The following is a 20,626-nucleotide window of genomic DNA, read 5'->3' as shown; positions in this document are numbered from 1 at the left end:
TACTGTACAGGTAAAAAACCTCATTTTCTGTTCGGGTTTATCATCAGTACCAGTACTGCAGTATTATTATTGTATGAATACTTATCACATGAATATAAAATAATGGGCGTTGATTTCTAATTGACTAAAATTTAGAGCGGACGTGCAAAATAACATAATCGGCACGTGCATTAATATCTCGATCTTTGTGTGTGAACGACTTGTTTACACAAAATAATTCTATAGCGTTATTCTACGCTGCTGATGATTTTTTATGTCAGTATCACAATTCAAACAAACAGAAATGATCACATGTTCACTGTCAACCTGTTTATCATTGAGGTATTTTATAATGATCTCAATTTGTATATTAGTGTACCTACCCATTGAAAATAGTTTGATTCCGATCGATCTATATTGCTGTGCAGGGTTGAGGAACGAGGGGCTGGGAAAAGGGGGCGGGATGCACCCAAAATTTGACCAATTATGGTAATTATATTTGCAATTTTTTGACAGCATGTCAATTTCAGTTGATTTTTAAAATGTGTGCCCCCCTCCCCCACCCCCAATCTGAAAATGCTTCATACCGTCCTGCTGTAACCTAAGTAACCAGGTTACTTTTAACCAACCCATTGAAAATAGAATTAAACATGAAGTTTGATTATGATCTATATTGCTGTAACCTATGTAACCACTGTAACCTATGTAACCACTGTAACCAGGTAACAAATAAACCAACCCATGGAAAATAGGTTGTTTTTGGACCATAAATGTGATATGTCCTAAAAACAACCTAAATTCCCAAGCATATGTGTTTGTAACCTGGGCTACAGGTTACAGTTTTTTTCACTATTAAGAACATTTTTTCTTAATGTACTATACCATAATCATGATAACGTTTAAGGACATGTGGTCACAAGGGTTACACCAGGTAACATGAGGTTACAGAACGTCACATTGCTTATAGCAGAATTGTACTATAACCCAATAGCTTGCAAACAACAGAACGTGAACTTTTTTAAAAATAGATTAAAACTACACACTGATTAGTGTATCTGCATCTAATTTTTTTTTTCCGAAATAAGTCCGTTTCAGTTTGTAAATGTGTTTTGTCGTATAGAAGCAGTGTTATATTTCTTAAAAGAGGTGATATTCAGAGATTTCAGTGCGGTCACAAATAATTTGGGAAATGACGTAATTGCATACAGTAAGATAAGATAAGATAAGATAAGATAAGATAAGATTTATTTAAAGTCGGCAAGACATCAAACAAGTACAACTATAGGTCAGAGACCACCAATTCAAAAAAGTACGGGGAACTTACTGGGAATGAGGTAAGTGTATACTTGGGAATAAGGTAACGTCTGTGCGTTCTGATTGGTCAGTCATGTAAACAAACCCAGGAAGCGACTATTTTTTCAAAATTGATATTTTTTCACTGCATTTACAGTATTTTATTATACATTTTGACAAAATTTGCAACATTTTATGTGTATTGAAAAAAGGTTTTATCAAACGAATTTCTCCCGCCATGTCAATGATGTAAACAGGGGGTCATCTCATTCACACGAAAATTACTTAAATAAAGTATCATTATTCATATTTTTTCGTCCGATATTTTGGTAGAACTAAGATAGTTCTTGAAAAACTTGTAATTAGATATACATGTTCCGATGTATGGAAGGCCGTACATGCCATAATGTTACAATGTAAGTCTATGGGAAAACAATTGGTGGTTTCTAACCATTACCTCATGTGAGCTTTTGAACCGACTACACAGTAAATAATCTATGCTCCCATTTTACTAGTAGTAAATCTCAAATAAGTTTATTAACAAATATCTTTATTATGCATTTTAATACCTGTCTGTTATATCAGGAAGGTCTAATACGGGGAGTAGACACTCCGTATAAATCAATACATTTATCTGTATTATGCTGTCGTCCATACCTGTAAATATCGACCAGTCGTTAGCGATCGATATTTTGTTTTCGCCACTATCGATTAGCGTGTAATTAACATATTATCTCATGTTAATCATGGAGCTATAACACTTTTTGTTCAAAGGATTTACCAGTCACATGTTAAGTGGCGATAATTAGATGATCAGAGATTGGTCTAAAGGGATTCTGAAGGAGAAACAGCATGCGACTGCATGTAGTGACATGCTTAATTATTATGAATTAACTCGAGCTCACTTCCCTGAAGAAATATTTTACCACGTAACTTCAAACCTTTATCAAAGGACCGATTTTTGTTGGATTTGAATAAATAAAATGGAAAAAACAGAAAGCTGACACTTCTCTTAATCTTGTAGAGGCATAATTATAATTATTGTTTATAAAGTCAGATTTCTACATATAGAAACAAACATTCTTCTTGAACGCAGAGAATGTTTCAAACGAAATTGTTGTTTAAACTCCAAAAATTAATTTAATTAATTTAATCTTAAAACAGATGTGTGAAAAATACAATGTATTTAAATTAAAATAACAAATGAAATTTTTTAAAGAACAGAACAGAACATTTCTTTTATTCACCCAGGTACATGGTATTAAAGTACAACATGGGCCGACAACGAAGTTACATTTAGAATTCCGAACGTTTAGATAAAACTGGAACAACTGATATGTATTAGACCTTCCCGGTTGATGTGATACCTTCAGGTAGGTCTTAAATAAATAAGAGAAATAGCACCGGTCCAAGAACTGAGCCTTGGGGAACACCAGATACTACGGGGGCTGGATCAGACTCTGCACCATCGAAGACTACCACCTGGGACCTGTTGTTTAACAAGATTCAATCCATGAATTTTTAAACAGGTTAACATCTTACATGGCATTAGAAACCATAAAATTGTTGAGTTCAAAGTAAACACTTCCAGCAGAATTCGTTACAAACCGTACTGTACAAAATGCAAGCTGGGAAATCTTTCATAATCTTTTTATAGGCTGAACACCACTAAATCCAGCTGTTCTTTATTTCATATAAAATCCACTCATTTCATAACGGTGTTTCGACATTTTCTAGCATATCAGATTTTCAGAGACTTATATTCCCATAAAGAACTAGATCGCTACTTTAGAAAAACAAAAAGAAAAGGGGGTGTTAACTTTTATATAAGAAAACTACAGTTCGTTAAATACAACCGCTGAATTTACTACTTTTCGCTTCTTTCAATTTCTCTTATCGTGACATTAAATTCTTACACCGCCATTTTTATCTAGCATGCGATAGGAACATGCCGATTTCATTAGAATGCAAAGTGATATATACTGAAATGCGGTAGGGTAAAAGTAAGCACGTTGCTACCGAGAAAATGCACAAGAAAAGGAAAAAAGATTAGTACTATTTATATTTGGACTACTTGTGACTAGACCTGCGGAGGCTTACATTCTATTTGGTAGTGATCAGCCTATAAATTTCTACTAATACTTTTAGTGTCTCGGTCCCTTATCCGGGCAGACAGATGATACGGATTGTACAGAATTTATTCAGTCTATTGTAACGCGCATGCGTTTAAATTACAGGAAGTAAAGACAAAAAGTGTTTCTTATTTATTAATTTATTTATTGGCTACAGATGGCATTTATCTGAGTTTAATTGATTTTTAAACCCGAGAACTGAGCAAGTGAATAGGCAAGTGTGTTAACAGTACCTTTGAAGTTCACCGATACTTCCATTTAATGACCTGAATATTTTACATATTCTCGGGGGCCTAAGGGGTTGTTTTTATTCCCAGTAACAGATTAAACATTTCATAAACAGCTTTTGGGTGTTATTTTGTAGAAAATTCACTTGTCTTTCAGATGGAGTCATAAAATGCTACTGAAATTATCCCATTTAATTATTTTGTTACTGTATCGTACAGTTACCTGCATGCTAAATCGAGGGGTATATGCATAAACCACGTAAATCTGATTTTGAATTTTTTTCAGAATTAAGGAAAAACTATTTAGTTTTTCTTTGCACTAGAATTTGATGATACTACTTAATTGTTGGGTGTGTATAAACGTTTGCTAAATGGTGTAATATTCCCTAGTACATAGCATTATAGGAAAGGGTGATGAATATCAAACTCTGTTTATGCATGCAGGTTTTTATCATTTAATAATTTTCTTTCCGTGCGAAAACCACGTATTTTTTTATACTTCATTTTTCCACAGATATACTGTGCCACTTTAATGGTAAGAGTTTTATGCACAACCAAAGTATATCAATTTGCGTTTCTTTTGCAGAAAAGATTTTTCAAAAGTTTAAACAGTTAAGTCTGTAAAAACCATGCATATATAGAGACGTTATTATTCCATGTTCACAAGTTTTCAAAAAGCGCAGTGTCTACTCAAACAAAAAAGATGTGTCTGGATTTGCTCTGTTGTAGTATAAACTTTTTTGATAGTAAATAGCATATTTTGACTAAAATAATAAGGTAATATCAGAATACTTGTTTTTTCCACTAAACATTTCGAGACAACAGTATATTTTAAAATGTGTATAACAACGTCTCTTACGAACTATTTTACACATTAAATGAAATTATTGTTTAGCAATGATTATAAGTATAACAAAGTTATAACACCTCTCTGTTATGTTATTTATTAAAATATATGTCTGCTCAAAAACATATACAGTTGTTGTAGCATATTTTGGTGTCATACAGACAAAGAACATTAGGTCATTTAGTCTTATAGAGTCTCCATATGGCATCAAACCATACTGTTTCAACAAAATCTAATCATAGATTCCGTGTCATTAAACCGGTTCTCATATACCATCAAACTCAAAAACTATCACAATGTTCTTTGCTTTGAGATTTACATTTCTTAATAGACATAGAATTATTTTGATATCAAATCTTGTGCAACATTTAGTTCCCTTTTCACTTCATGCTCAAAAGATTGTCATTTATCACTAAATTTTATAGTCCTTTAAAATTATGACTAGATCTTAATTATAATCTTTAGGTTTATGAATCGCTTCTGCAGTCAATACGTTTATATACAATAGTTAAGCAACCATTGATGTTCGGATAGTTGTCTGATTCATCACCATCAGATTCCTCTATGTCTGACTCTGGTAATCTATCCTTCACTGGGGCACTTGATGGTAAGTTTTTGTAATACTCAAGACGTCATAATCTTTAGGAATTGCTCCATTCTTACACAATGTTATTAAGTCTTTCTTCTTAGCTGCAGAGACAGGGAGTTTCTGTCTGTATTTGTTGGGTACAACCTCGTTGAGTTTGACGTCCTTTGCGGTCTTTATCGCTGTAAAATCATCCCTAAGATCGTGCTTGAACAGCATAGTATCGGGCAAGTCTTTCACAAAACGCATGTGTCGAATCTGAATCCATGACACCTGAAAAACAAATGTAAGAACTGTACATTTTTGCAAAATTAAGTTTACTATTATAATAAATATTTAGAAATAATAAACTAAAACTACTGTTTTAACAGATGCGAATTTATGATTATTGTTTTGTATGCAGTTAAAAATATGAATATTGTAAGTTATGTGTATACTTTTACTCAAGCGTTAGTCTGGACCTTAATTTGGTTCTTCTTTACATCTTTGTAATCAAGAAAATCTGAGTATCTAAGTGGAATTACATGGTATGGATGTCGTCGTCGCACCATAGTTATAACTTTTCCTGACTTTGAGATATACTGTTTTCCACTTAAGCGTAGTTTTGTCTTTATATTTCGTTTCCAGTTCTCTGGTGTAGTCTTTCGTTTTCTTACTAAATGCCTTTTCACGGGAGTGTTGTAATTTGCAGGCTTTCTCGGAGTAGCATTTACATTTTTGTTTAATGGTGTAGACTTTCTTGGAGTAGCACTGACATTTTCGTTTAATGGTGTAGACTTTCTTGGAGTACCATTTACTTTTTTGTTTAATAGTGTAGCAACCAGCTTGTCAATATTATGTTCATTTGCATTCTCTTCATTTACAGACTGGTTCTGTGTATCAATGTTATTGTCAACCGTACATGCGTCATAGTGTTCTATAAGTCCTGGAATAGAAATATATGCCAGGTTAATGATATCACTTGGCGCTGGTTCTACAAGATTTGGTTGTATCTTCGTTTGTATAAATGATAACACATTTCTTCTCAAAATTTGCTAAAGACAGTGGCAAAAAATCAGCCACTCTGTTTGACCAATATCCATCACGTTTAAGATTTTCTACCTCATTTAGATATTCATTCAGAAAGACTTCGTCATCATCAGGTTTGTGCTTATTGAGTAGAAAGCAGGCATAATCCTCAGAGTTTTCCTCAAGATGTTCACTTAATAGCTCCCTTAATTCCTCTGCGGTTTTATTTGATCCACTTGATTTTATTGAAGCTTCAAAGAAGCAATTCCCATGGCCTGGTACTTTGACCCGTGTTAGAGAACTCTTTGTGAGAAGTCCATCTATTGTTCTTTCAGCTACCCTGATCCTTGCGTTTTGTATAAGATTTTCCTTTATACTTGCATTTACTGCTACATACTTTTCTGAAATGTCTGATCTTTTTTTCTTTTGTAGATGGAGAGTGTTGTTGATTCTTTTAATGACTTTATTTTGTTGTTGTGGTTGCATTTTAGGACGCTTATGAGATTTCTAAGTGCATTTTCAATTAGTTTTTTAGTTTTCTTCTTTCGATTACGGTCTCTTTTTGTTTTTTCCGATGCATCTGACATAGATTCGGAATCGGTGGAATTCAGATCTTTGGATGAAAGATGATATGTTTATCTAACCCACTGTCACTATCAGAGCTATCCTTTTCATACGACTTTCTTTTTCCAAGTCCAACAAAATGGCTGAGAGGAATATTTTCGCTTTCACTTCCACTATCAACGTCGTCCTTTCTTCCATTAGTATTTTCATTGTCAATATACCCAGTAGGCGAGTAGGCTTTTTGCGCCAATTTTTTTGTTTGGGTTTAGGTAATTGGCCTCTGCACATGTCATCGTCATTACATTGCTTTCTTGATGCAACATTTATGACATTTTTGTCACAATCAGTATCTTGGGTGGCAATATAGTAACTTATAACTCTTTCCTGATAGTCTGCTTCGTTTTCAATAATCGTGATATTATCCATCAGATATTCTGCATTTTCATCGACAGAACACTTATCTTTTGCATTTTGAGTCTTAATATAATAATTTATAATACTTTGACCATACTCTGCTTCAATTTCTTTGACCATGCTATGGTCCGTCTGATCTGCAGCGTTTTCTGTGTCGTTTTCAACAAAAATACTGTCTATCAGTCCCTCCGCTATTTCAACTACCTTACTGTCGTCTACCATATCTGCTGTGTTATCAATAGCTGTTGCCTTTTCATCGACCGTGCTTTTATTTGTTGGATGTACTTCACTGTCAACGGATCTTAAATCAGAAGTTGCAATGTAGTAGTTTATAACATTTTGTTCATACTCTGCGTCATTTTCAGCGACCATGCTAATGTTCGTCTGATATATTGCATTATTAACTATTGTACCGGTGACCATCAAACCTTTCAGATTTTCATCGATTTTAATATCATCTACCCGAGTTCTTACTGTATTAGAAATGTTGTCAATGTCCAGTGATTTGAAAAACTCATCTTCACTATCAGATATCATCTAAAACAGAAGAAAGCGCATTTAAAATTGTGCAATGATTAATAACTATGATGGCATTAATTAACGATTCAAGAGAAAATCTTTGAAAAAATAAGTAAAATGGTAAATGTAATGGTCACTCTGTGTATATCATTAGTCATTTTGATTTCATAATAAATTAGTTAGTTTCATATTATTGTTTATTTTAATAAGTTTTACTATAATCCATAATATACTCCAACTATTCACTTATTAAGTTTTATATGGAATAAAATAATTAGAACAAGGCAGTCTGAAAGACAGCTAAATCCCCCGCCACTTCTATGGATAGTGAAAGGGTAAAACCTTTGATTTTATCTGTGACCTTGACCTTGAACCGACATGGCTGACTCATGAATTCTGCACAACGTCTTGATGAGGTGATCATTTGACCAAAGTTTCATGAAAATCCTTCAAGGGGTTTAGGAGATACAGAGCTGAAACCTTTGACCTTCAGTTGTGACCTTGACCTTGAGTTGACATGGCTGACTCATGAGTTCTTGATGAGGTGATCATTTGACCAAAGTTTGATGAAAATCCTTCAAGGGGTTAAGGAGATACAGAGTGGACACCAAATGGAAGGCTCAAACCTTTCACCCTTAGTTGTGACCTTGACCTTGAGCTGGCATGGTTGACTCATAATTTCTGCATATCGTTCTGATGAGGTAATCATTTGACCCAAGTTTTATAAAATTCCTTCAAGGGGTTTAGGAGATATAGAGCGGACACGAAATGGAAGGCTCAAACCTTTGACCTTCAGTTTTGACCTTGACCTTGAGCCGACATGGCTGACTCATAAGTTCTGCACATCGCCTTGATGAGGTGATCATTTGACCAAAGTTTGATGAAAATCCTTCAAGGGGTTTAGGAGATATAGAGCGGACACAAAATGGAAGGTTCAAACCTTTGACCCTAAGTTGTGACCTTGACCTTGAGCTGGCATGACTGACTCATGGGTTCTGCACATCGTCTTGATGAGGTGATCATTTAACCCAAGTTTTATAAAATTCCTTCAAGGGGTTTAAGAGATATAGAGCGGACACAAAATGGAAGGCTCAAACCTTTCACCTTGAGTTGTGACCTTGACCTTGAGCTGGCATGGCTGACTCATGGGTTCTGCACATCGTCTTGATGAGGTGATCATTTGATCCAAGTTTTATAAAATTCCTTCAAGGGGTTTAGGAGATATAGAGCGGACACAAAATGGCAGGCTCAAACCTTTGACCTTGAGTTGTGACCTTGACCTTGAACCGACAAGGCTGACTCATGGGTTCTGCACATCGTCTTGATGAGGTGATCATTTGACCCAGGTTTCATGAAAATCCTTCAAGGGGTTTAGGAGATATGGACCGGACACGATTTTGTTACGGACGGAAAGACGGAAGGACGGACGCAGACCATTCCTATAATCCCTCCGCCACGGCGGGGGATTAATTATTGGTAGAATTATTGGTATAACAATATGGCAAAACTATATTTGTAGCAACTCATAAATTATAATACATCGATTTAATATTCAAAATATTAAATATGCATACCTTTTTAATTGTTATCCCAGCAATTCTTTTTACAAATCTATGTACATTAGACTTGTTATTCTGTAAACTGATATATAAGAAAGTTTGGGAAACATTGTTGAGACATTCCAGATACATTGTTTTATCTTAGAACATGAGTCCTTTGTATTACCATGTTCTCTGGTAAAACCAATTAACACTCATTAAATGTGTTTGTGTTCTGAATGGGGTGAACAACAGATGTTCAATTTGCAAAGCAAAACCAGGTATTTTCATTTACTTTATTTATGCAGAAAAGATTCTTATGACAACACGAACTGTTTCTATGTGCAAAAGTAGTATATTTTTATTTGCGTTGTTTTTGCATAACTGAAATTAATACACTTGAAGAAAACGTTCTGTGCAAAAAGAGTGTGTCTGTATCTAATTGGTTTATGCAGAATATTCTTATTCTATTTTTGAAAAAATATTTAATGCAAAACAATTGTAAATTTAAAGGAGTGTTTGTTGCATAGAACAAATACTTCAATACCGTTGGTAGTTACAACATATATCGCTTTATGTGATTTTTGCACAAACATTAATATGTGATATAATTTACGTGGTTTGATCACAAATCAATATCTCAATAACCAATCATGCTATAGCCATGAAATTTTGACACATTATTTATCACTCAAAGTTACACCAATTTTTTGCAAAAAGTCAATTTCACAAAATCCATCATTTACGTGGTTTATGCATATACCCCTCGAAATGGGTATATGCATAGGATCGGGTTAGCAGAATCGCCGTTGTGCGCATGTCAGCATGGTGCTGAAACAGTCCAGCATTATCTTGAAGACTGTGTGCTACATGAAGAAGTGAGGGAGAGATTAAGACTAGAATTTGCTAGATACTCTGGAGTATATTCATTCAATGCAGAACTACTATTCCAAAGAAAGAAAGATGACCCTTACAGTTACACTGAATGGCGACATTTATTGAACGAGACGCTCTGCAGCTTCATAAGTACCACAAAGCGTCTCATGAACAATACTGCCTCACGTTAATTAAATTTAGTGAAATACTACCTGAGTGAAAATTATACCGTGAAGAAATACCGATGTGACCGACTACCAGAGAGACATTCGAGCCAATCAGGGCTCATGATTCAACGATTCAACGATTGGGGCACCAGAATCGGTGTATTTTGTTTAAGCATGCTCCTTGTTTGAACAGGGAGTCGTATGACATAAGAAGTTTTTGCACTTGTTGTGTAAACCTATTAACTACATCACAGCTGTCAAACTTTAAATAAAAATTAATGATGATTTAAAATACCCATGTGTAAATTTTCATGAATTTCTTATTACTTTTTTCCACTGTTACAAAATCTCCTCCACTTCCCACGCTTGTTAACCATTTGAAACAGTATTTTGTATGATGTAGTTTCAAGATCTGCCGAAATTATAAATATATGGTAAAATAATATGCATTACCCAGAATTAGCATACAGGGTTTTCCCAAAATTTCATCTTCTTATATATTTTTGTTGTAAAAAGTACTGTTTTACCTCCATATGTTTCATATGTGAATGTAAATAAATCTTGTTTTTAGCTCGACTATTCGAAGAATAAGTAGAGCTATCCTACTCACCACGGCGTCGGCGTCGGTGTCGGCGTCACACCCTGGTTAAGTTTTTCGTACCAGTCCACATTTTGACAAAGTCTTTTGAGATAAAGCTTTGAAACTTTCAACACTTGTTTACCATCACCATGTCCAGTTATAGGCAAGAGTACATAACTCTGTCAAGCATTTTGACTGAATTATGGCCCCTTTTGACTTAGAAATCTTGGTTAAGTTTTTCGTACCAGTTCATATTTTGACAAAGTTTTTTGAGAAAAAGCTTTGAAACTTTCAACACTTGTTTACCATCACCATGTCCAGTTGTAGGCAAGAGTACATAACTCCATCAAGAATTTTGGTTGAATTATGGCCCCTTTTTGACTTAGAAATCTTGGTTAAGTTTTTCATACCAGTCCACATTTTGACAAAGTCTTTTGAGATAAAGCTTTGAAACTTTCAACACTTGTTTACCATCACAATGTCCAGTTGTAGGCAAGAGTACATAACTCCATCAAGCATTTTGACTGAATTATGGCCCCTTTTGACTTAGAACTCTTGGTTAAGTTTTTCGTACCAGTTTATATTTTGTGTAAAGTGTTTGACATATGGCTTTGAAACTTTTATATCTTGTTCAGTATAATAGTCTCTATCAATAGGCAAGAGTACGTAACTCTCTCGTCTTTTTTGGCTGAATTATGGCCCTTTTTGAACTTGGAAATTGGTTTTGTTAGCTCATCTGATTTTTTGAAAAAAAATGATGAGTTATTGTCATCACTTGAGCGGTTGTCGGCGTCGGCGTCGGCGTCTGCGTCGGCGTTGCCTGGTTAAGTTTTATGTTTAGGTCAGCTTTTCTCCTAAACTATCAAAGCTATTGCTTTGAAACTTGGAATACTTGTTCACCATCATAAGCTGACCCTGTATAGCAAGAAACATAACTCCATCTTGCTTTTTGCGAGATTTATGGCCCCTTTTGTACTTAGAAAATATCAGATTTCTTGGTTAAGTTTTATGTTTAGGTCAACTTTTCTCCCAAACTGTCAAAGCTATTGCTTTGAAACTTGGAATACTTGTTCACCATCATAAGCTGACCCTGTACAGCAAGAAACATAACTCCATCTTGCTTTTTGCAAGATTTATTGCCCCTTTTGGACTTAGAAAATCAGTTTTCTTGGTTAAGTTTTATGTTTAGGTCAGCTTTTATCCTAAACTATCAAAGCTATTGCTTTAAAACTTGCAACACTTGTTCACCATCATAAGTTGACCCTGTACAGCAAGAAACATAACTCCATCCTGCTTTTTGCAAGATTTATGGCCCCTTTTGGACTTAGAAAATATCAGATTTCTTGGTTAAGTTTTATGTTTAGGTCAACTTTTTCTCTTAAACTATCAAAGCTATTGCTTTGAAACTTGCAACACTTGTTCACCATCATAAGCTGACCCTGTACAGCAAGCAGCGTAACTCCATCCTGCTTTTTGCAATAATTATTGCCCCTTTTGGACTTAGAAAATCATTTTCTTGGTTGAGTATTATGTTTAAGTCAACTTTTCTCATAAACTATCAAAGCTATTGCTTTAAAACTTGCAACAGTTTTTCACCATCATAAGTGGACACTGTACATCAAGAAACATAACTCTATCCTGCTTTTTGCAAGAATGATGGCCCTTTTTAGACTTAGAAAATCATGGGTAGGACAATATTTCTATTACACAAAAAAAAATCAGATGAGCGTCAGCACCCGCAAGGCGGTGCTCTTGTTTTATATATGTCCATGTTTTGTCAAGACTATTTGACATTTTGGCTTTTAAACTTTAAACACTTGTTTATCATTATGATTTCCATCTGTAGGCAAGAGTACATAACTCTGACAACTATTTTGACTGAATTATGGCCCTTTTTGGACTTTGAAATTTGTTCAGTTTTTTAGCTCACCTGAGCACAAAGTGCTCAGGGTGAGGTATTGTGATCGCTCACCGTCCGGCGTCCGTCCGTCCGTCCGTCCGTCCGTCCGTCTGTCCGTCCGTCCGTCCGTCCGTCCGTCCGTCCACACTTTCCTTTAAACAACATCTCCTCCTAAACCAACAGGCCAATTTTGATGAAACTTCACAGGGATGTTCCTTGGATGGCCCCCTTTCAAAATTGTTCAAAGAATTGAATTCCATGCAGAACACTGGTTGCCATGGCAACCGAAAGGAAAAACTTTAAAATCTTCTTCTCAAAAACCAGAAGCCCTAGAGCTTAGATATTTGGTATGAAGCATTGCCTAGTGGACCTCTACCAAGTTTGTTCAAATCATGACCCTGGGGTCAAAATTGACCCCGCCCCAGGGGTCACTTGATTTTACCTAAGAAAATCTTAAAAAATCTTCTTCTCAAAAACCAGAAGCCTTAGAGCTTAGATATTTGACATGTAGCATTGCCTAGTGGACCTCTACTAAAATTGTTCAAATCATGACCCCGGGGTCAAAATTGACCCCGCCCCAGGGGTCACTTGATTTTACATAGGAAAATCTTCAAAAAATTTCTAAAAATAAACCAGAAGGCCTAGAGCTTAGATATTTCACATGTAGCATTGCCTAGTGGACCTTTACAAAATTTGTTCAAATCATGGCCCCGGGGTCAAAATTGACCCCGCCTCAGGGGTCACTTGATTTTACATAGGAAAATATTTAAAAAATCTTCTTCTCAAAAACCAGAAGTCCTAGAGCTTAGATATTTGACATGTAGCATTGCCTAGTGGACCTTTACTAAAGTTGTTCAAATTATGACCCGGGGGTCAAAATTGACCCCGCCCTAAGGGTCACTTGACTTTACATAGGAAAATCTTCAAAAGTTTTCTAAAAATAAACCAGAAGGCCTAGAGCTTAGATATTTCACATGTAGCATTACCTAGTGGACCTCTACAAAATTTGTTCATATCATGACCCCCTGGGTCAAAATTGACCCCGCCCCAGGGGTCACTTGATTTTACATAGGAAAATCTTCAAAAATTTTCTAAAAATAAACTAGAAGGCCTAGAGACTAGATATTTGACATGTGGCATTGCCTAGTGGACCTCTACAAAATTTGTTCAAACCTTGTCCCCCGGGGTCAAAATTGACTCCGCCCTAGGGGTCACTTGATTTTACATAGGAAAATCTTTAAAAAAAATTCTAAAAATAAACCAGAAGGCCTAGATCTTAGATATTTGACATGTAGCATTGCCTATTAGACTTTTACAAAGTTAATTCAAATCATGACCCCTGCGGTCAAATTGACCCTGCCCCATGGGGTTACTTGATTGTACATAGAAAAATCTTCAAAATTTTCTAAAAATAAACCAGAAGAGCTTAGATATTTGACATGTAGCATTGCCTAGTGGACCTCTACAAAAAGTTTTCAAATCTTGTTTTTAAAGTTACTTAAAGAAAATTTCAACTATATTTTCTCATAATTCTTTTGATTGATTTCTATTATGAACTTTTGACCTTGAAGACTTGTCCTTAAGTGCAATGATAACAGGTGAGCGATATAGGGCCATCATGGCCCTCTTGTTTTAACAAGTCAGCGTTTTGTCAAAACTATTTGAACTGTGGCTTTGAAACTTTTAACACTAGTTTATCAACATGATTTCCATCTCTAGGCAAGAGTACATAACTCTGTCAACTATTTTGACTGAATTATGGCCCTTTTTGGACTTGGAAATTAGTTAAATTTTTCATATAAGTCCATGTTTTGCCAGACATATAACTTAACATATTTGCCATCATGGTCACACATTGCCAGTTAGTGCAAGACTAATCGAAATCCACAAATATAGGAACATTTTTTGTTTAATCCATTTTTTTGTTTAGTCTGAAAAACTATGGAAATATTTTGACCCCATTCTTCAATCAATTCTTTGAATAGTCGAGCGCGCTGTCATCCGACAGCTCTTGTTTTTTCTGTCAGAAATGGAAAGATTGCAGTTAAATAGTTGCATCTCATTTGTATTCACTCAATTTGGAGAATGTAACCATAAAGGATGTCACCATCATCCACCTCTTATACTGCTGCTTGCAAATGGAGGCTAGACTGCATGGTGGTTTTCACTGCCATTGCTATTGGTTAACCTTACTTGATACAAATATTACAAATCCCAGTAAATATATTCATTTTCATGATAAGAAAGTATTGCTTTTATGATAACTTAAATGTTTTTGACATACTTTTCCATTTTAATATCACTTAATCATATGACCTACGAGTACACTGATTCAGGTGATGGCATTTAGACATACCGCTTATAGGGGTCATGTTATTAAAATGGCTCTGATTTTAAATTGACAGCTAGTTTTAAAAAATTTGGATCTCTTTAGGATGCACAAGTAAATAATGTATCAAAATAAGTTCATTTTGATATATTTAACCCAAGTTTAGACAAATGCATAGGAGATGAATCCTTATCCCCACCAATACTGGTAACTCCAGGATATTTGATACCACCCTCACCTGCAGAAATGGACCAAGAGTTTCTCTTATTCATAACTTCATCATGACATCACTAAACATAAGGGGTTCTATCTGACCAATCAGAGAGCTGCATTTTCAAGTACCTGCCAGTTTCCACTCGGGTATAACGAAGTATATAATAATTTACAATGAAAATATAGTGACTTTAGAAATAAATATCACACTACTGTAGAAATTAAATTTAGATTTTTCACTGCACAAGCCCCAGATGATGCTACAAACAACAAAACTTTGAAGTTTCATTGAAATAATATATGGATTTAATACCTTTATTAAATATTTTAGTTTAAAGTTTGAGATTTTACACAGGAAGTCTATGATAAAGTCCAAGTAAAATGTAATCAGTACCCAAGTGAAATTAGTATCATTCCACAATGTTTTGGACATGTTAAAATTATGAATTCCCGTGGATATAGATTTGACTTTTCATCACAAATAAGTTGTAGAATTTAAAATATTAAAATTACCATTGGGTTATAAAAACATATATATTCTGTAGTAAATCCATCAAGAAATATTACAATTAATTGCATAATCAATAACTTACGGCAAATTTGCTAACACCACCAGAAAAAAATAAGGATTTTTTTGAAAATTGAGCAAAATGTTGAAAGTTTCGTCAATATGCATTTAAATCACTTGAAATTTTCAGTGTGTTAGTTTTGTACCATTCCTGTCTAGAAAATAACAAACATTAAATTATTTGACAACTTGAAGGCAAAAAACGAGAATATGAGAAACCCTGAGAATACGAGAAACAGGGATACTTAAATAGTCTGGGAATCCAGTTCTTTCTATTCAGGTGTTTGTCCAATCTATGTATGAACCTTTTTAATGGTGGGTAGCATATTTTTTGGCAGTGACTTGGGGTCCCGTAACCGGACCAAAACTCAGAGTCTAGAGTTTCCAGTCACCTAGAGAACCTGTTTAGCCTAGGGCAGTCAAGAGGTTCGGTAAATTTATGAATAACGCAAATGGTTTATGCAGTAAGGAAAGCTTTGATTTATCAATCAAAACAGATTTCAAAAATAATCTCAAATGTTTATTTAGTGGCAGTGGCTAGAGCAGGTAATCAATATATGAAGTGAGAGCAGTATTTACAAAGACTTTAAGAGGAGACTATATTTTATCTTTAAAAATGGGAGATGATTTCCAAAGATTGTTCTCGTATTTTTCTTGTCGTTTTGAATAGATTGTAAGTAACAGAAAGTAACAGGAAATAGATGTCTTTGTAATTCTTCGATCCTGGGAAAAATACAATCGCAAATTAGATAAATACAGTAAAACCTGCTTTAGCGATTACTTTTATTAAGCAGCCAACCTGTCTAAAGCAGCCAGTGTCTCATCCCCCAAAATGGTCATTCATACATTAAGTTACCTGCTGTAAGCAGCCCCTTGGCTGGCTGCTTAGGCCAAAAAAAGTCTGTTTCCCAGGGTTGGCAAAAACCCGGGTTTTAAGCATATTGCCCAGCCCAGCGGTTAATACTGGGGAAACCCGTGTTTTACTGGGCAATAGTGGTCAATTCTGGGCAATATAATATTTCAGTTCAAACTTCAATATATAGTTTAACCATTTAAAGTTTAGTTGTCTAACAACCCATCTAGTGATAGCAGTGACACCTGCATGCCTAGTGCTATAATATCTATAAAATCTATTGAATAGACATTATTATGATGATGATTGAGCAATTATTGAGCAAGATTAGGGGATTAAAGTTAGTTAGATGTGTGAACAACTTAAATCTGGCCATTTTACTCATGAAAATCAGTTTAGATCACATTGTCATTTCTATCATATAACCATAAAACCTAAGGACCCCATGTGGAATTGTTTTAATGTTACTGTGGATGATTAAAAAGATTGCAGAATGTAAAGACTGTGGCACTTTGGTTAGTGTTAACATCTAGACTCCAGGTCTAGAGATCCGGTTACCGAACCCGTAGCCACTTCCTTAATTAATGTTTTGAAATACACTGAAAATGATGGGAAACAGAAGTTTTTACAATTCTTTAATCCTATGGAAAACACAATTGTGAATATGATATATACAGTTATACTTTAATTGATAGTACTGTAGTGGATTTTTTAGCTCGACTATTCATAGAATAGTGAGCTATTGCACTCGCCCATGCGTCGGCGTCCGCGTCCGCGTCCCGATTTTGGTTAAGGTTTTGTATGTAAGCTGTTATCTCAGTAACCACTTGTGGGAATGGATTGAAACTTCACACACTTATTCACTGTGACAAACTGACTTACATTGCACAGGTTCCATAACTCTATTTTGCTTTTTTACAAAATTATGCCTCTTTTTCGACTTAGAAATTTTTGGTTAAGGTTTTGTATGTAAGCTGGTAACTCAGTAACCACTTGCGGGAATGGATTGAATTTGAAACTTCACACACTTATTCACTGTGATGAACTGATCTACATTGCACAGGTTCCATAACTCTATTTTGCTTTTTTATAAAATTATGCCCCTTTTTCGACTTAGAAATTTTTGGTTAAGGTTTTGTATGTAAGCTGGTATCTCAGTACTTACTAATGGGAATGGATTGAAACTTCACATACTTGTTCACAATCATGATCTGACATGCACTAAGCAAGTCCCATAACTCTACTCTCTTTTTTTCAAAATTATGCCCCTTTTTCGACTTAGCAGTTTTTGGTTAAATTTTTGTATGTAATCTGATATCTCAGTATCCACTAATTGGAATGGATTGAAACTTCACATACTTGTTCACTGTCATGATCTAACATGCACTGTGAAGGTCCCATAACTCTACTTGGCATTTTTACAAAATTATGCCCCTTTGACTTAGCAGTTTTTTGTTAAGTTTTTGTATGTAAGCTGGTATCTCAGTATCCACAAATTGGAGAGGATTGAAACTTCACACACTTGTTCACTGTCATGATATGACGTGCAGTACAGAGGTTCAATACCTCTACTTTGCATTTTACAAAATTATGCCCCTTTTTCAACTTTTGTATTCATTCAATTGACAAGGCTGTTGAATAGTCGAGCGTTGCTGTCCTCCGACAGCTCTTGTTTTTTTATTAATTCTGTGTTTTTCTCTGGATTGAAGGTTTGAAATTGAATAAATTTAATAATTTTACTTATGCATTTTTTAAGTATTAATTGCTGAATTTATTTCACTGCTAAGGTAAATAATAGTAACTGATGAAATTCGATTTCCATATGTCTCCAACCCAAGCGAGATCTATTTCTTAAAAATATTTACAAAAACTATGTAATAACGGCAACTTTATGACAACTAATTATAGCTTTTCACCAGCAATTATCATATACACTGGTAATACGTTACAGATATTGATTACTTGACCTGAAGCCACTTCCTAGAATATTATTGACTATTATCTTAAATACTTAATATCAATGCAGCAGATTATGTTTTGACACATTATTTGTCTTAACATTGAATTCAAATGCCCAGAATTCTTACATTGTTGTATCTGATTTTGTCAATGCCCAGTATATGCTTGTCACTCATGCAGAAATAAGATGTGATGCTGATTACAAGCTAAAATTTAATACTGATGCATTTGAATGATTGAATGATTAAAAAATAAGGCAGTTGCTAGGGGTCCAGTAAGTGGACTCTTCAGGGTCCAATAAAAATAGAAGCCACCATGAATCTCAATGCCCTTAGGTAGCATGCAGCAGTATAAGGTGTGGATGACTGTGACATCCTTTCTAGTTACATCTTGGCAATTGGGTGAATACAAATTTGTGAGATGCAAATATGCAACTTGAATCTTCATTTTTTTCAAGTTAACGCAGTTTACACCCATATGAGTTATTGCTTAGACTTTCATAACTTGTTTCAGTTATCATAAAACATTACAAAGCCCTCCTGTGCCAATTCCTCATTTTGAATGAGACTAAATTAAAAGTCACAGTCACTAATGCAGTTATTTCCTGAATCCTTGACTTTTTATCTTTCCAGCTACATGTATGCAGTAAATTTTTTTACGCAAGGCTGATGAATTTTTACGCAAACTTTTTAAAGCTATAAAATACTTAATATCCCATTATGCTTATCAGGTCGTGCTCGGACTAAAAGAGAATTTGATTAACCATAGTTTGCTACTAATTTCACTTTAAAGGTCCCTTTGTGAGAACAGCAAAAAGACTTTTTTTGAATAACTTACCTGAGTTAACTATAATTTATAAGTAATACAGGTTATAAAATGCTTGAAAAAGTAACTGAAATAGGTTACATAACTTAAAACAGTTACACCCCTGACTGTCCAATACAATAACACCAAACAGAGGTAAAACAATTGTTGAAGGCAAATATAGGATAAGAAGATGAAATGTTTGGAAAATACACAACTATCTACTTTTGTCTTTGTTATTACAGATGTTATGGTTGTCAGATTAGCAAGGTAACATTCCATACAAGACACAATATGGTTGGCATGGTAACACTCACCTTGGGTTTGACGGTACTACTCCCTCTGGTGCTGCACATTACTGCTCAAACTACAGAAACTAACAGTACGTATGTTTTGTTGGGTTTTCTTCTCATGGGTGCATAACATATTGTCCACTTAGTGACTTGTAATGGAGGAAGACTCCAAGTGTCCCCTGCAGACATTTTTTTCAGGCATCAGAGGGCACCTTGAACCTTAATGAAATGTTCTGTGCTTTACTAAAAGTAGTTGTACATATTAGGAGTTGCCTTCAATGAGATGTTACCCATAGTATTTCTCTGGGGCTCATAGATTTGAAAGTTAAGAGACCCATAAACCTTACTGGGCAAGCTACTTGGCTTCCTGCCCATTTTCCCTGAATTTTGAATCAAATCCAAATTTGCATCTTAAATTATCATGTTTTTATAATTTAGTGTTAGTTTCAACTTTGCCTTAAAGTACCACCCATAAAAGGAGGAAATCCCAAAGCAAAAAAGTAAGTTTTTTTTCCGGCCAGTGCTGAACTTAAAATTACCAAACGATTGTTGCTGCTTTTTCAACAATTTGTAAATTGTTACTCATTAGATTAAGTTTACAGTTATCAAAATGCTATCACACATTTTAAAATGTTATTTGAAAAGAAATCAGTTATATTTTGTTAAGTTTCCAGTATTTAAGAAATAACCGAGGTAATTTCCCAATTGAACTGGTGTTGGTGGAATTCCCAAAATGATGAGAAAAAGGACTGATAATTTTAATACTCATTGTTAGCTTTGCCACCGTGGTTCTTTTCAGCAACAAATAGGATGATACTTCTAATTCTCATTTCAGATGTTGTAGAGTATACTCAAAGTTTAAACTGGTAGATTAAATAAGATATACACTTGAAACCAATAATTACACATTAGAATTTAAAATAATGGCATGTTTGAAATTATTTGTTGAGTGATCTCCCTTTGATTGAAAACTCGAG

At 34.7% G+C, this 20,626-nt stretch overlaps 3 protein-coding genes across 4 annotated transcripts in view; 1 reads left to right on the top strand and 2 right to left on the bottom strand.

The window, feature by feature from the left end:
* The first annotated feature begins 3,495 nt into the window (after window positions 1–3,495).
* The window catches only part of LOC128559249 (sushi, von Willebrand factor type A, EGF and pentraxin domain-containing protein 1-like), a 35,458-nt gene continuing 18,327 nt past the window's right edge, over window positions 3,496–20,626 (top strand). For both annotated transcript variants that reach the window (XR_008372281.1, XM_053550497.1), the window contains exons 1-2: window positions 3,496–3,618; window positions 19,602–19,738. Coding sequence is in view for 1 of the 2 variants with exons in the window: in XM_053550497.1 (XP_053406472.1) it covers window positions 19,651–19,738 (88 nt within the window). In the remaining variant the exon portion in view is untranslated. The remainder of the gene's footprint in view (window positions 3,619–19,601; window positions 19,739–20,626) is intronic.
* Window positions 4,566–6,558, bottom strand: LOC128546312 (uncharacterized). Its single transcript, XM_053516727.1, has 3 exons — window positions 6,166–6,558; window positions 5,589–6,098; window positions 4,566–5,337 (listed from the first exon to the last, which is right to left on the bottom strand). Exons 1-3 carry the CDS (start codon window positions 6,556–6,558, stop codon window positions 5,068–5,070), a joined length of 1,173 nt encoding a protein of 390 aa, XP_053372702.1. The 3' UTR covers window positions 4,566–5,067.
* On the bottom strand, window positions 6,712–9,448 carry LOC128546272 (uncharacterized). Its single transcript, XM_053516674.1, has 2 exons — window positions 9,144–9,448; window positions 6,712–7,587 (listed from the first exon to the last, which is right to left on the bottom strand). Exons 1-2 carry the CDS (start codon window positions 9,258–9,260, stop codon window positions 6,712–6,714), a joined length of 993 nt encoding a protein of 330 aa, XP_053372649.1. The 5' UTR covers window positions 9,261–9,448.

The sequence above is a fragment of the Mercenaria mercenaria genome, chromosome 1 (assembly GCF_021730395.1).
Source record: "Mercenaria mercenaria strain notata chromosome 1, MADL_Memer_1, whole genome shotgun sequence".
Classification (NCBI taxonomy): domain Eukaryota; kingdom Metazoa; phylum Mollusca; class Bivalvia; order Venerida; family Veneridae; genus Mercenaria; species Mercenaria mercenaria.
This window is presented reverse-complemented; position numbering and strand designations above follow the sequence as displayed.

Bases quoted from the DNA above. Each gene is read 5' to 3' on its own strand.
- LOC128546312 (XM_053516727.1), bottom strand. From the start codon at position 6,558: ATGCAACCACAACAACAAAATAAAGTCATTAAAAGAATCAACAACACT. The intron at 6,099-6,165 runs GTAGAAAATCTT...CACTGTCTTTAG, and splicing joins TGAATGAATATCTAAATGAG to CAAATTTTGAGAAGAAATGT. The intron at 5,338-5,588 runs GTAATTCCACTT...TTTGTTTTTCAG, and splicing joins GACGACGACATCCATACCAT to GTGTCATGGATTCAGATTCG.
- LOC128546272 (XM_053516674.1), bottom strand. From the start codon at position 9,260: ATGTATCTGGAATGTCTCAACAATGTTTCCCAAACTTTCTTATATATC. The intron at 7,588-9,143 runs GTATGCATATTT...CTTCTGTTTTAG, and splicing joins CTGGGATAACAATTAAAAAG to ATGATATCTGATAGTGAAGA.